The 18036-nt window shown below is 39.6% G+C and overlaps 1 protein-coding gene across 1 annotated transcript in view; it reads right to left on the bottom strand.

Moving 5' to 3' along the window:
- LOC130198910 (sodium- and chloride-dependent taurine transporter-like) overlaps positions 1-18036 on the bottom strand; it is a 60961-nt gene extending 42925 nt beyond the window's left edge. The window contains exons 1-5 of the mRNA XM_056422015.1: positions 17382-18036; positions 16525-16587; positions 12999-13054; positions 11937-12081; positions 11318-11477 (exon numbers count right to left, since the gene is read on the bottom strand). Coding sequence (XP_056277990.1) covers positions 11318-11477; positions 11937-12081; positions 12999-13054; positions 16525-16587; positions 17382-17437 — 480 coding nt within the window. The 5' untranslated portion in view covers positions 17438-18036. The remainder of the gene's footprint in view (positions 1-11317; positions 11478-11936; positions 12082-12998; positions 13055-16524; positions 16588-17381) is intronic.

The following is an 18036-nucleotide window of genomic DNA, read 5'->3' as shown; positions in this document are numbered from 1 at the left end:
TAGAACGTGGCACTGTAGAGCGATACCTTCGCATATCACAAGATTGGGCATTGAATTATGAACATTTTGGGCATTTAGTTGTATGCTTAATTGACAAAAATGTATTGTGCTATGGTAAAAAAGACTTCCATGATCTTTGACTTTGAATCTGACGGATCCAAAACTAACCAATTGGTCCTTTAGATAACCAATCATCCCACCAAATTGGGCAGTGATTCAAGAAGATGTTGACCTGTTCCAAGTAATCTTTGACCTTGACCTTGGACCCGATTGATCCCAAAAATCTAATCAAATGGTCCCCGGATAATAAACAATCCAATCATCCCACCAAATTCCATGTGACCGTCTAACACTTTTGAGTTCTGCTAAAGATTTTGACCTGTTCATGACCTTTTGACCCTTTGGACCTTGACCTGATCGATCCTAAAATCTAATCAACTGGTCGCTTGGATAATAAAATAATCATCCCACCGCAATTTCATGCGATTCGTTCAATACTTTTTGAGTTCTGCGAAAGATTTTGACTATCGGCGACCTTTGACTTGACCTTGACCCGATCGATCCCAAAATCTAATCAACTGTGACCCTGACCCGATCGATCCTAAAAATCTAAATTGAATGGTCCCTCGGATAATAAACAATCATCCCACCAAATTGCAATGCGATTCGGTTCAATCACTTTTGAGTTTCTATGGTCAACACGATACAATAATAAACAAATAACACGGCGAGATCAAAACATAACCTTCCGGCATTTTCTTAATGCGAAGGTAATGAGCAACAAAGAGCTAAGCGAGAGAACGAGGTAAACACGGGAGGACACTGTTTGTCTTTTATTGTTATTATTCCTACGGTTCAGGTTTGTTTTTTCTTTCTGTTTAACACGAGCATTAGATCACGTTGTGTGCACCAGTGACGAAAACACACACACATTACCGCACGCGCATTGCGCGCACACACGGGTCAGCTTTCGTTGTGTTTACCTGACTCTGCAGACGTCGCCCTTTCTGCAACCAAGCTGAACAGATCAAGACGTCCATGATCCCCCGATGCATCCGCACTGGACAGGAGCGGGAGGACCCGGTGTGAGTTTAGGGACCGCTCGGGCTGCTCGCTGTCAACGCCCACCTTTTTTGAGGAGGAGTTTTTGTTTGTTTTACAAGAGACTGTTTACAAAAAACTGCTCCATTCCTTCAGCGGCTCTAGATAGGGCAAGGCATGGACCTGAGTGAGTTCTGTTTACGTGTTGCCGAGAAATAATGTGGGAACTCGGACGGTTCGCTGTTTGGTTATGTTTAAACTTACTGCCATCATTTTGTATTGTTTTAATAATAATTGCTTCATTTGACTTGTAAACATCACGTGACCGTATTTCACGTCGTATCGTTGTCGCGGTCCCACCGCCGCCACGAGTGGCAGCTCTCGCGCCGTGAGGACGCCGAAAAGCGGAGCTCACGCGTGGGGTTACTTGAAATGCAGCATGTCATCGTGTTGTTTACAAGTATATTAATCTTTTCGGACGCAGGTCCAGCTGACGACGCCTTAAACATTTGATTTACTTTAAAGTCTTGCTTGAAAAAATAGCTTTTATAAACTAGAAACATTTAAATTACTTAGCCTTTTGTTAATTAACTTTAGTAAAATAAGTTATTAATCCTTGTTCCGTAGTACCATTTATTGATTGAGTTATATATATATATATATATATATATTAATAATTAATTAAATTATATTAATTGATATATACATGTATTATTATTTATTATTAATAATTAATTAAATTATATTAATTTATATATATATATGTATATATATTTGTATATATAATCTATTCTATATTTTTGAGTATGTATATTCCATCTACCCACACAAAGGCACATTTTACCTGAATTTCTTTGTATTTTACATTTTGTCAATAAAAATATATATATTTTAAAGTTTACAGATGTTCATTATAATAAACGTGTCTTCATCTCTACAAAGTCCCATTCCTTCTCACTGGTTCTCTCCACAAATCACAATAAAGGGCAAATATTAGAGCGTATGTATTTTTTTTTTTATTTTTATATATACTTAATTTTTTTTTGCAGGTACAATGAAGCACAGGAAGTGTCATGGCGGCAAGGGCGAGGAGCGGTGATCAGGGAGGAGCCGGAGCGAAGCGCTTTGTACCAGAGCTGTGGGATTGCGGGATACATTAACATCTGAATGGAGAGCTACAGTTGCTATGGGAGCGGTAGCCATTCCTAGCGGAGAGGGAGCTGATTTTGCGCGAGCTTTTGCTGGTTTTGAAAAGTTTTCATGGTGCGGCTTCGTCGGTCAGGGAAGAGAGTTAACAGGTAGTCACAGTCGACCCGGAAGTCGGACTTCTTACTCTGAAGGTCAGCTGGAGCAGAGGAGACAGTGATGGCATGGAGCCAAGTGGTAGAGAGGCAAGAGGGAGGGAGAATGAGTGGGAAAAGACAAGGAAGAAGAAAAGAGGAAAAGAGAATTTTAAAGTGAAACTGAGAAAGTGAAGAAGAGGAAGTTGGAGAACCAAAGACAGAACTACAGAATGTAGTGATAATGATTTGAAAGAGAAGGAGGGAGTTAAGAAATTGATCCATTAAAACTGACCAAAGTAATTAGGGGAGCACAATTGGGAGAAGTGAAGTATGCAAGCGGTCTTGGGAGATCTCTTAATTGTGCAATAGTAAGGAATGTTGATAAGGGCAAAACACTTGCCATGGTTGGACAGATAAAAGTGCTTTTAAAGTGGCGAAAGTGGGGAGAATGAGGCCAAATGATTAGGAGTGATATCTGGAGTACCCTTGAGTATGAATATGAAGGATCTGGTGGCGCAGCTTAATAGCACGCTAGAGCAAAGCAAGAGCAAGCTAAAAGAATGACAAGAGGAGTAGAGAAAAGGAAACTGAAACAATTTGGCTGAGTTTTGATGAAAGTGCCATTAGCCTATGAACTGTATTGCCAGGATCTGGTGAAATACAGAGTGGGAAGGGAGTTTTGGTAACACCAAAACCACAGTGAGGTGTTTCAAAATGTCAGGAATTTGGGCATGTGTGGCAAAAGTGTGCAGAGGAAAGACAAGCAGTGTGCCAGGTGCCAGGTGTGGAGGAGAACATGAATATGGAAAGTGTGAGAAGGAGTTCAGCCAACAAGTGCTGCAACTTGCGGTGGAGAGCATAGGCGTTGCGCATTGGGGATGTGGAACAATGAAGGAGGTGGAAGTCCAACAAACAAGAAGGAAAGGAAATGTAACTTGGCAGAAGCAGTTGCTGTTGGCGAGGCAGGAGAAGTTGAAGCCAGAGGAGGGTATCAATGAGAAGTCCAAATGGCAGTGGAAGCAGAAAGAAAATGATAAAATCAGGGCAATGGCAGAGAAGGAGAAGTTGGTGACTTTCATAGCAGGGGTGATAAAATGCAACTGCATGAGGTTAAGTCAAAACTGAAAGGATTCAAATAATTGTTAAAGCAGCAGTACATCATCTTGAGGCGTGATAGGTTTAAAAATGGAGGAAGTGAGAGACCGTCTTAGTGTACAGGCAAGCCAGCTTGCACAGCTGTGGATTGGGGATAATCATGTTAATACTTCAATGGAATGCAAGACGTTTAGTTTCCAATGGCAGGAGCTTAAGAAATGTATAGGAGAGATAGCAGAAGGGAGAAACCAGATGTTCCCTGTATATAAGAATCGTGGCTAAAGCCAAAGATTGGACCCCAGTAATAAAATGGGTATGTATCAATTGAAGAGATACAGGAAAGAAGGACAAGGAGGGCTGTGTTAGCTTTTATAAAGAAGGCTGATTCCCCATAGGGTACTGGGTATAAAGAAAAGGGGAGCATGTGGTAGCGGGAAGTTTGGAGTGAGAGGAAGGAATTTGGTGGAAGTGGAATTAATAGGAATCCATGTGTAAAATTTAGAATTGAGAGAATTGAAAGAAATAGAAGGACAAGATCGACAAGTTATAGATAGATAGATAGATAGATAGATAGGATAGATATATACTTTTATTAATCCTTGGGAAATTTGTCAGTGACAGCAGCAGCAGCAACACACAAGAATAAAAACAAAACACAAAAATACATAAGAAACAGGATGAAAGATACAGAAGAAGGCTACAAATAAAAGAACATAAACAAAATATATATGTAAATATAATACACACACACAACACCGACAGACTGTAACACAAAAAATATTAAATATAGATAGAGGGTAAAAGCAAGGTAAAGGAGTGCAGAGTGAAATGAAATGAAATGTGAATGCAGTGCAAAACAAATGAGATGTGGAAGTGCAGATCAACATAGTGTAAGTATTCAAGTTATTGCTGTTGCAGTTATTGTAATTAAGTGGATCTGGCAAGAGGTGGACTTGTTGCAGAGCTCAGCTACGCGTGCATAAATGTTCTCCCATTCTGTCCTCTGTGTGGCAGCGGAGCGCGGAGGACGCTGGAGAAAGTCCTCCTGTCCCTGCAGGTGAGGGAAGTCCGGCTGTTCAATATGGACATGTTTCTTCAACGTTCTCCACCACCTGTTCCAGGTGCTCCAGCCGGCAGCCGATGATGGAGCCAGCCCAACCAGTTTGTTGAGACGTACAGGTTACCGGGTTCATGTTGTTTCAGCAGACATCAGCAAAGCGCACACACCGGCCACAACCGACTGGCAGAATAACCCAGATCTTGCCGCACACGTTGAGAAGGACTGCTTTTCCTAGGACAAAGAGTTGACTCCTTCTTGTGGTTAGAAGGTTGATGTTGGCTTTCCAGTTCAGTCGGTTGTCATGGAGGACGCTTGTACTTGGTCCTCTCACCAGGGTAATTTGGTCCTCTCCACCAGGTACCGTCCCACCATGTCCACGCCCACCCCAGATACCAGAGGTGGAGGAGTCCCGAAGTCTACCACTATCTTTCTTGGTCTTGGGCCACGCCTGTTTCGCTGCAGGTCTCTCATCGCCCACTCTTTACAAAGTTACTCACCACTGCCCTGTCCTCCTCCGCTCCATCCCCACACCTGGACCTACTGCAGGAGTCATGGCCAGAGTACTTTCTTGTGATGGCATGACCCGTGCTGTACTGCAGTCACTTGGGTGTACAGGGGGAAGAGGAAGGGAGACAGGAACAGTTCCTGTGGGGCTCCAGCATCACTGACCCCGCTCAGCACACGCGCCATTTCCGCCGACAAACTGTGGTCTGCCTGTGAGGGTAGTCAGTGATCCAGGGAGGATGGTGGACGCGTCTATTACATCAAGCCACCTAAGTAGCTTCTCCACTTCCAGCAGCAGTGGTGGGCTGGATGGTGTTAAATGTTCCCACCGGAGAAGTCAGCAGTGACTCTCACAGAGACACCGGTTCCATCCAGGCGCGACTGAGCCTCGGCCAGCAGGCAGATGATGGCGCCGCCCACTCCCACATGAGGCTGTATAGTATAGTATGGGTGTGGGGGACTTGAAACGATTGATAACATTATGGGGGAGTGGAATTACATTTGATGGCAATGGTCAAACTATAGAAGAACTATTAGATGTTAGGGAATTTAGTCGTCGCTAAATGATGGAAGTAAAACCAGATTGGCCGTCAGCACAGGAAAGGAGTCTGTGCTGGACCCAACATTAGTGTTTGAGTAACATTGCGGCAGTGTGATTGGAAAGCATCATGAGGGAACTATAGGCAGTGATCACTTACCTGATATTTTGTAAAACAAATATCTCGTGATGTCAGCAGTGAACAGTCAGGCGAAAAATGGGTCTTTGGGAAAGCCAAATGGAAGAGATTTGAAGAAAGAGTGATGGGCATCTGAGCAGATTAATGGGTGATATGCCCAGAAAGCCTAAATGATAAGGATAGTAGGAAGGCATTAGGGCAGCTAGCTTCTAGGAGTCCATCCCAAAAAGTAAAGGAAAAGCAAGTAGAAAAAGCAGTACCATGGTGGACCAATACTTAAAGAGGCTAAGTTTAGAAATAGAAACAGGGCATTCAAGTTAATGAAAAGAACCCATAACTACTGTAGTATATGATACAGTTCAAAAAGCTCAGTATTAGTGTGTAGCTGCGGAAAGACAATAAGGCAGGCAAAGAGGACATACTGGAGGAAGTTTTGTGAGACAGTTGGAAATACAAACACCAGTAGGGAGAAATATGGGGAAATGATTAGAAAGATGGGCGGGACAGAAGAGAGTGGAGTTTATCCTGGTACTAAAAAGCTGGAGGAAGAGGTAGCGGTGACTAATAAAGAGAAAGCTGTTATGTTGGCTAAAGCATTTGCAAAGATACAGCAACAAATATCTGTCTGAGGAAGGGAAGTAACTCGAGAGGAAACAAGATGTATAATAATAGGGAGGCTTGAGGAAGAAGGAGGATATTAGAAGATGAATTATGCAATCCATTTACAATAGGGGAGCTAATAAGAGTAGTTACCTGTTGGAATGACTGCCTCTAGGAAATGGATGACAGATGTTACATTATGGCAAAACAATTAAGTGGAGATTGTTAACATTGTATAATCAAGTGTGGAGGAAGGCAGCATACCAGCAAGGTGGAAGGAGGCTGTGATTGTCCCTATAAGTGAAGCCAGGGAAAGATGCCAGTAACTCGATCAAATTATAGGCCAATTCAAGCCCTAACGTCGAATATATGACAAGTTTATGGAACGGATGGTAAACGAGGAGATTAATGTACTATAGAGAAACATTGATACTAGTATGTGTTAGCGGATTTAGGAAGCGTAGGGGAACCCTTGGATTCAATCTGCATGTTTAGAAGATGAGGTAAGAAAGGCACAGGTTAACAAAGAAACTGTCAGGCAGCAGGTATTTTTGATGGCAAAAGTGATGATATGCTATGGAGGAAGGGCCGGGCTGATTAAAAGCCTACCTAATAGGAATTCAGAGTGAAACTGTTTAATTGGGTTAGGGAATTTCTAGATAAAAGAACTATTCCAGGTAAAAGTGAGGGGACTGAAAGCGTCAAGAACATTCTGAGGTAGAAAGTGGGACACCTCATATGGGAGTGGTAGAAGTCCTATTTTATTTTCCATTGCAATTAAAATGTGAGCATCTTTGGAAAGGTCTCAACTGTGATGTGGGAAGGTCACTATCGTTCATGGTGATGATGGGGCTCTATGGAAAAAAGCTTAGAAACTGGAATACATATTGTTAAAAAATCTGTGTGAAGTGGATAAAAACAAGTTGAAAGGTGTGGGGGAAGAAATGGGATTCAGATTTTCAGCAGAAAAAACTAAAGTAATGCCTTTACAAGATTTGAGAACTAGGGGGGAAACTGTCAGCTGAAGCTGTATGGGGAGCAATTTAGAAATAGTAGAGACGTTTCTGTTTTTAGGAGCACCACTTTGACAGCAGATTAACATGGAAGGATCCACATTAAAAACGTTAGAATATAAGTGTAAAAAGTAAATGAATGTATTGAGATGTCTGTAGGGGTTGGGACTGGGGAGCAGAGGTTGCATCTCTCACTGCAATAATGTACAAAGATCTAATTAAATCCAGATTAGATTATGGTAGTGTAGCATATGGGTCAGCTTCCAGAAACCCCACTTCTACAGCGAGATGTTATCCAGAGGCCAGGGGCCTTGAGAATCTGTATAGGGGCAGGCAACATCACCCAGGTGCGCCATCCGGGCGCAGAGACCGGAGAAATGCCACTGGTCTTCGCAGAAAGCAATCATAAGAAGTTATTGGCACATTTGAGAGGTCATGAGGGTAGCTATCCAACTAGTACTAGAGACAAGTTTAAAGTACAAAGTGGTAAAGACTTAGGTTGGTTGATAGGAGGAAGAAAGAGTTTGTGGAGTCTCTTGAGATGGAGCTTTATCCGCATTGGTTATTTGGCCGACAACTCCTGTGCGGGTTGCTGAAGAGAGGATGGAGCATAAGATTTAAGGTAAACAAAATAATCCTGATCTGGTGAGCGAGTCTATGAGCACACAGCTGAATACGAGTAGGGGTAGAGCCAATGATGATCTAAAGATCTGTGTTGAGGTACAGGTCTGCTGTTTCAGTCCTAGCAAAATTATGAAATCTACAAATGCACTTTGATTTCTGGCTGTATTCAGTTGAATTGCACAGCAATTGTCTTGGCATTAGAGTGGATTGAGAACAAAGACCAGGCAAGTCCTGTGCAGTGACCCATGTCACACTACAGTCTGGAATGTCTGTCCAAACGCCGACAAGATCTACTGTTTATATTGATAATACCTGAGCAGGAGCAGTAATTGAAGTAGTATGTTTATGGTACGCCTATGGTATCTGAGGAATGAGAAAGTGGACAAACTAGCCAAACAAGTACCAAAGGAAATAGAGTACAAGTAGATATAGTTACTCCTGAATGTAGAGGGAAGTGTACTACTGGCGGAAGACCCAATAGGCGTGTAAATGCCAATGGGACCAGGAGAGACGAGGGGAGACACTGTACTCAATCCAGCAAAGGAGCGGGGTGAAAGTCAGAGTGAAACAGGAGGAAGAAGTCACAATGGCAAGATTGAGGATTGGGGCACAGCTATTTATGTTATTTGTGATGGGGAACACCAACCGGGATTCTTGTGAGTGCCACAGGCACCAGAAACACAACATTGTCACCACATGCAATAAATACAGGTCAGGAAGGTCATGTTAAAGAAATGAGAGACTAGGATGAAGGAAGAGAGCTAGGAAGTATATTGGAGTGGGGGTCCAGTGGTCCGGGAAGAGGGCCGAACTGGACCGATGTATGTAGTTGGAATCCTGATGATGCAGAAAAGTAACTAAAGATGTAGCTGTCAGAAACACAGAAGAAGAAGAAGAAGATGGTACAAGGTGAGCTCCTTCTCATTTCTCTTCAGTTCAACCCAATGCTCAACAGATCTGAGTTGAAACTTCTCTCGCCCAGCAGGAGGTTTTCCTTCAGCTGCAACACATCGGCATGCAGCTTTCTGTGAGAGACGCATACACACAGACACACACACACACAGAGACACACACACACAGAGACACACAGACACATAGAGAGACATTGGCCACACACACACACACACACACATAGAGAGACATGTATACACACACACACACAGAGACACACACACAGAGACACACACAGAGACACACAGACACATAGGAGACACATTATTACACACACACACACACACACAGAGGATACACACAGAGACACACACACAGAGACATACACACAGAGACACACACACACAGAGACACACAGACACACATATACACATACACACAGCACAGAGACACACACACAATAAAGAGAGACACACACACACAGAGACACACACACATTAGAGACACACACAGAGAGACACACACAGAGACATATATATTATATACATAGATTATATATATAGACATACACACACACACACAGAGCACACACACATACACACACACAGACACACACACAGAGACACACACACACAGACACACACACACACACAGAGACACATACATAGAGACATACTACACATACACACAGAGAGACACACACACACAGAGACATACAGGAGACACACTACACACACACATAGAGACATTACACATGACAGAGACACACACACATACACACACAGAGACACACACACACACACACACAGAGATCATACACAATATACACAGAGACACAATTAGAGATACACATAGACACATAGAGACATACATACATAGAGATATATAGAGACACAGACATACACATAGAGAGACATACATAATACAGATACACACACATATATTAATATTATACATAGACATACACACATACATTACACACAGAGATATATACATTATATTATACACACACACACACAGAGACATACAGACACACACATATACACACACACAGAGACATAGAGACACACAGAGACACACACACACAGAGACACACATACACAGAGACACACATACAGAGACATTGAGACATTATTACTGTACAGATGAGACATCACACACATACAGACACACACACACATACATACATACACAGAGAGACACACGCACGGACACACACACACACAGACACACACACAGACACACACACACACAGACACACACAGAGATAGAGACACACACACACACACACACACAGAGACACACACACACAGACATACACAGAGACACATACACACAGAGATACACACACACACAGAGATACACACACACACACACACAGAGACACACACACACACACAGAGATACACACACACACACAGAGACACACACACAGAGATACACACACACACAGAGACACACACACACACACACAGAGAGACATAGAGACACACACAGAGACACACATGATAGAGACATACACACACACATACACAGAGACACATATACACACATAGAGACATACACACACATACACAAAGAGACACACATAGACACACACAGAGACACACATACACAGACACATACACACAGAGACACACATATTAGAGACATACACATACACAGACAGACACAGAGACACACACACATACACAGAGACACACAGAGACACATATACATACACACACACACACAGAGACACACATAGGATATATAGAGACACACACAGAGATATACACAGAGACATATACATATAGATACACACATACAGAGACACACACACACAGATATATATACACACACACAGAGAGACACATGACAGACATACACATACACACACACAGACATAGAGACACACACACAGACATACACATATAGACACACACACAGAGACACACACACAGAACACACATACACAGAGACACACAGACACAGACACACAGAGACACACACACAGAGACACACACACATACAGACACAGACACATAGACACACACACACAGACACACACACACACAGAGAGACACACACACAGAGACACACATATAGACACGTACACACACACAGAGACACACACACACAGAGACACACTACACACAGAGACACACATGAGACACACACACACAGAGACACACACACACATAGAGACACACACACACAGAGACACACACACACAGACACACACAGAGACACACACACACAGAGACACACACACAGACACACACACAGAGACACACAGAGAGAAACACACACACAGAGACACACACACAGAGACACACAGAGAAACAGAGACACACACAGAGACGCACACACAGACACACACACACACACACAAAGAGAGAGACACACAGAGACATACACAGAGACACACATAGAAAATAAAAAAACGTCTTTCATCCATACAGTTAGACACAGCGCGCCGGCGTGATTGCGTCATAAAACGCGTCCGTCCAATCGGAAGGCTCATAATCCAGCATTAGGTGTCTCTACCAGAGGGTGCTTCAGGGTGACCACGCTCTTCCCTTTCCACTTGGTCTCAAACATCTCGGCGAAGTACTCTGAGCGAGCGCTGAGGACGCAGCGGTGGGCCGTGAACATTTGCCCGTGAACCAGGAAGTGGAAGTCGGCGTGCGTGCCCTGCTCCAGCAGCCTGAGGACAGAGGACAGAGGACGAGGCGGGTTACGATGCGATGGTAAAATATAGTTCTGTCGTGTCACTGATACGAAGATACGGAGATCACAAGTTTTAGAGGGAAATATATCGTGGAGAAATACGTGGTAGACAGAAAGTCATAGTCTTATTATTGCCTCATAGTCTTATTCTTGTTTAATAGTCTTATTATTGCCTCATAGTCTTATTATTGCCTAATAGTCTTATTATTACCTACTAGTCTTATTATTATTATCATTTGATGACAATTGCTCATATCCTGTGAGCCTAAATAAGTATATATATAATTTTTTAACAAAAGGTTAAATGTTATTTCACAAGTTTCAAAAAGTGCCCCATGAATGTTTCAGTGCCCCTGGGTTTCAGTCAGCGGGGGAGTGACTGGCCCTAAAGAAGGTGTGAGTGGCGCCCCCTGGTGGAGCGGATCCTTTGACTCACGTGCGCATGAAGTATCTGAAGTCTCCGCGCCGCATGGCGCGCGCGCTGATGCACTTGTAGTCTTTGAGCAGGCGGCAGACCGATTCGTTCAGAGAGCCGTACATGCAGCGCTCTCCGTTGACCGTGTTGGCTTCGCCCTTGGCTCCTGAAAGCCAAGTCACCAACAATAACAACAACAAACAAATATGCGATTTATACAAGACAACTTTTCATGCTCAATACGACGTCACACTATGATCGTTTTACCACTTTTATTATGATAATCATTCTTCTTCTTATTATTATCATTATTATTAACATCATTATTATTACCTTCGCATTGAAAATGCGGAAGGTTATGTTTTGATCGCCGTGCATTTATTTATTTATTTGTATGCGTGTTATTCGCAGAACTCAAAAAGTATTGAACCGAATCGCATGGAATTTGGTGGGATGATTGGTTATTATCCGGGGACCAGTTGATTAGATTTTGGGATCAATTGGGTCAAGGTCAAAGGTCATGAACAGGTCAAATCTTCTTGAATGGCATGAAATTTGGTGGGATGATTGGTTATTATCCGGGGACCATTTGATTAGATTTTGGGATCAATCGGGTCAAAGGTCAAGGTCAAGGTCATGGAAAGGTCACAATCTTTTTTTGCCATAGCACGATACATTTGTGTCCAATTGGCATGCAACTAATGCCAAAATGTTCATAATTCAATGCCCAATCTTGTGATATGCGAAGGTATGCGCTCTACCGAGTGCCCATTCTAGTTAGTATTATTTTTATCATTCTAATTATTATTTTTACTATTTTTATTATTATGATCATTATTATTTTTATGATTGGTATTATTATCGTTATTGTCATCATTATTATTATTACCATCATACGTATTTTTATAATTATAATTATTGTTCTTATATTTGTATTAGTATTGTTAACATTATTATTATTATTATTAATATCATTATCATCATCATCATTGTTATTATATTATTGTAAAAGTAGGAGTACTGCTGAGAGCAGTTCTGTGTGCATCACTTAGTTATTAATTAATTATGTAATAACAACCTTACCATTCGCCAACAGGTACTGGACCAGCTCCTCATAACCACAGAGACACGCGTAATACCTGAAGAGCACATGAGATAACATGAGATAAGATAACATGAGATTAGATAACATGAGATGAGATAACATGAGATAACATGATATAAAATAACATGAGATAAGATAACATGAGATAAGATAACATGAGATAACATGAGATAACATTAGATGAGATAACATGAGATGAGATAACATGAGATAACATGAGATAAGATAACATGAGATAAGATAACATTAGATAACATGAGATAAGATAACATGAGATTAGATAACATGAGATGAGATAATTTGAGATAACATGAGATAAAATAACATGAGATAAGATAACATGAGATTAGATAACATGAGATGAGATAATATGAGATAACATGAGATAAGATAACATGAGATGAGATAACATGAGATAAGATAACATGAGATAACATGAGATAAGATAACATGAGATAACATGAGATAAGATAACATGAGATAAGATAACATGAGATAACATGATATAAGATAACATGATATAAGATAACATGATATAAGATAACATGAGATACGATAACATGAAATAAGACAACATTAGATAATATGAGATAAGATAACATTAGATAAGATAACATGAGATAAGATAACATGAGATAATATGAGATAAGATAACATGAGATAACATGAGATAAGATAACGAGATAACATGAGATAACTTGAGATGAGATAACATGAGATAACATTAGATAAGATAACATTAGATAAGATAACATGAGATGAGATAACATGAGATAAGATAACATGAGATAAGATAACATGAGATAATATGAGATAAGATAACATGAGATAACATGAGATAACATGAGATAAGATAACATGAGATAACATTAGATAAGATAACATGAGATAAGATAACGAGATAACATGAGATAACTTGAGATGAGATAACATGAGATAACATTAGATAAGATAACATGAGATGAGATAACATGAGATAAGATAACATGAGATAAGATAACATGAGATAAGATAACATGAGATAACATGAGATGAGATAACATGAGATAACATGAGATAAGATAACATGAGATAACATGAGATAACATTAGATAAGATAACATTAGATAAGATAACATGAGATGAGATAACATGAGGTAAGATAACATGAGATAAGATAACATGAGATAACATGAGATGAGATAACATGAGATAACATTAGATAAGATAACATGAGATGAGATAACATGAGATAAGATAACATGAGATAACATGAGATAACATTAGATAAGATAACATGAGATGAGATAACATGAGATAAGATAACATGAGATAACATGAGATGAGATGACATGAGATAACATTAGATAAGATAACATGAGATGAGATAACATGAGATAATATGAGATAAGATAACATGAGATAAGATAACATGAGATAAGATAACATGAGATAACATGAGATGAGATAACATTAGATAAGATAACATGAGATGAGATAACATGAGATAAGATAACATGAGATAACATGAGATAATATTAGATAAGATAACATTAGATAAGATAACATGAGATAACATGAGATAAAATGAGATAACATTAGATAAGATAACATGAGATAACATGAGATAACATGAGATAAAATAACATGAGATTAGATAACATGAGATAACATGAGATAACATTAGATGAGATAACATGAGATTAGATAACATGAGATGAGATAACATTAGATAACATGAGGAGATAACATGAGATAACATGATATAAAATAACATGAGATAAGATAACATGAGATAAGATAACATGAGATAACATGAGATAACATTAGATGAGATAACATGAGATAAGATAACATTAGATAACATGAGATAAGATAACATGAGATTAGATAACATGAGATGAGATAATATGAGATAACATGAGATAAAATAACATGAGATAAGATAACATGAGATGAGATAATATGAGATAACATGAGATAAGATAACATGAGATGAGATAACATGAGATAAGATAACACGAGATGAGATAACATGAGATAAGATAACATGAGATAACATGAGATAAGATAACATGAGATAAGATAACATGAGATAACATGATATAAGATAACATGATATAAGATAACATGATATAAGATAACATGAGATACGATAACATGAAATAAGACAACATTAGATAATATGAGATAAGATAACATTAGATAAGATAACATGAGATAAGATAACATGAGATAATATGAGATAAGATAACATGAGATAACATGAGATAACATGAGATAAGATAACGAGATAACATGAGATAACTTGAGATGAGATAACATGAGATAACATTAGATAAGATAACATTAGATAAGATAACATGAGATGAGATAACATGAGATAAGATAACATGAGATAAGATAACATGAGATAATATGAGATAAGATAACATGAGATAACATGAGATAACATGAGATAAGATAACATGAGATAACATTAGATAAGATAACATGAGATAAGATAACGAGATAACATGAGATAACTTGAGATGAGATAACATGAGATAACATGAGATAACATTAGATAAGATAACATTAGATAAGATAACATGAGATGAGATAACATGAGATAAGATAACATGAGATAAGATAACATGAGATAATATGAGATAAGATAACATGAGATAAGATAACATGAGATAACATGAGATGAGATAACATGAGATAACATGAGATAAGATAACATGAGATAACATGAGATAACATTAGATAAGATAACATTAGATAAGATAACATGAGATGAGATAACATGAGGTAAGATAACATGAGATAAGATAACATGAGATAAGATAACATGAGATAAGATAACATGAGATAACATGAGATGAGATAACATGAGATAACATTAGATAAGATAACATGAGATGAGATAACATGAGATAAGATAACATGAGATAACATGAGATGAGATAACATTAGATAAGATAACATGAGATGAGATAACATGAGATAAGATAACATGAGATAACATGAGATGAGATGACATGAGATAACATTAGATAAGATAACATGAGATGAGATAACATGAGATAATATGAGATAAGATAACATGAGATAAGATAACATGAGATAAGATAACATGAGATAACATGAGATGAGATAACATTAGATAAGATAACATGAGATGAGATAACATGAGATAAGATAACATGAGATAACATGAGATAATATTAGATAAGATAACATTAGATAAGATAACATGAGATAACATGAGATAAAATGAGATAACATTAGATAAGATAACATGAGATAACATGAGATAACATGAGATAAAATAACATGAGATTAGATAACATGAGATAACATGAGATAACATTAGATGAGATAACATGAGATTAGATAACATGAGATGAGATAACATTAGATAACATGAGGAGATAACATGAGATAAGATAAACAGATAGATATATGTCATATTTACAAACTAAAGCCATATTAAATATGAGATATGAAGTGCTCATATGAAGAAGCCAGAGTACTTACAGGGGGGAGTTGTCCCACTTGTCTCTTACATTGAGGTCCACGTCTCTGTGTTCAACGAGGTACCTGAAGGTGACATGACGGGGACGAGTCTACACACTGTCAACAAGCTTCAGTTGGAATGATGCGTTCAGGGTCCTGCTCAATCAACACCTCACTCGAAACGCCACTACGCCTTTCACACGTTGATGTGTCTCTTAACATATTTAACTAGAACGGGCACTCGGTAGAGCGCATACCTTCGCATATCACAAGATTGGGCATTGAATTATGAACATTTTGGCATTAGTTGCATGCCAATTGGACAAAAATGTATTGTGCTATGGTAAAAAAAAGATGTTGACCTTTCCATGACCTTGACCTTTGACCCGATTGATCCCAAAATCTAATCAAATGGTCCCCGGATAATAACCAATCATCCCACCAAATTCCATGTGATTCAAGAAGATTTGACCTGTTCATGACCTTTGACCTTGACCTTTGACCCGATCGATCCCAAAATCTAATCAACTGGTCCCCGGATAATAAACAATCATCCCACCAAATTGCATGCGATTCGGTTCAATACTTTTTGAGTTTTGCGAATAACACGCATACAAATAAATAAATAAATACACGGCGATCAAAACATAACCTTCCGGCATTTTCAATGCGAAGGTAATGAGCAATAAAGAGCTTAAGCGAGAGAACGAGGTAAACACGGGAGGACACCGCTCTGTCTTTATTGTTATTATTCCTACGGTTCAGGTTTGTTTTTTCTTTCTGTTTAACACGAGCATTAGATCACGTTGTGTGCACCAGTGACGAAAACACACACACACACGCACGCGCACGCGCACACACGGGTCAGCTGTGTTTACCTGACTCTGCAGACGTCGCCCTTTCTGCAACTGCTGAACAGATCGTACACGTCCATGATCCCCCGGGATGCATCCGCACCGGACAGGTGAGCGGGAGGACCCGGTGTGAGCTTCAGGGACCGCTCGGGCTGCTCGCTGTCAACGCCCACCTTTTTGGAGGAGGAGTTTTTTGTTTGTTTTTACAAGATTGTTTACAAAAAAACTGCTCCATTCCTTCAGCGGCTCTAGGATAGGAAGGGGTCACGTGACCTGAGTGAGTCTGCTTCACGTGTTGCCGAGAATAATGGGAACTCGGACGGTTCGCTGTTTATTATGTTTAAACTTACTGCTATCATTTTATTGTTTTAATAATAATTGCTTCATTTGACTTGTAAACATCACGTGACTGTGTATTTAACACGTCGTATTCGTTGTCGCGTCCCACCGCCGCCACGAGTGGCAGCTCTCGCGCCGTGAGGACGCCGAAAAGCGGAGCTCACGCGGGGTTACTTGAACGCAGCACACGTCATCGTGTTGTTTACAAGTATATTAATCTTTTCGGACGCAGGTCCAGCTGACGACGCTCTTTAACATTTGATTTACTTTAAAGTCTTGCTTGAAAAAAATAATGTGCTTTTATAAACTAGAACATTTAAATTCACTTCCTTTTGTTAAT

Source organism: Pseudoliparis swirei, chromosome 9, assembly GCF_029220125.1.
Source record: "Pseudoliparis swirei isolate HS2019 ecotype Mariana Trench chromosome 9, NWPU_hadal_v1, whole genome shotgun sequence".
Lineage (NCBI taxonomy): Eukaryota > Metazoa > Chordata > Actinopteri > Perciformes > Liparidae > Pseudoliparis > Pseudoliparis swirei.
This window is presented reverse-complemented; position numbering and strand designations above follow the sequence as displayed.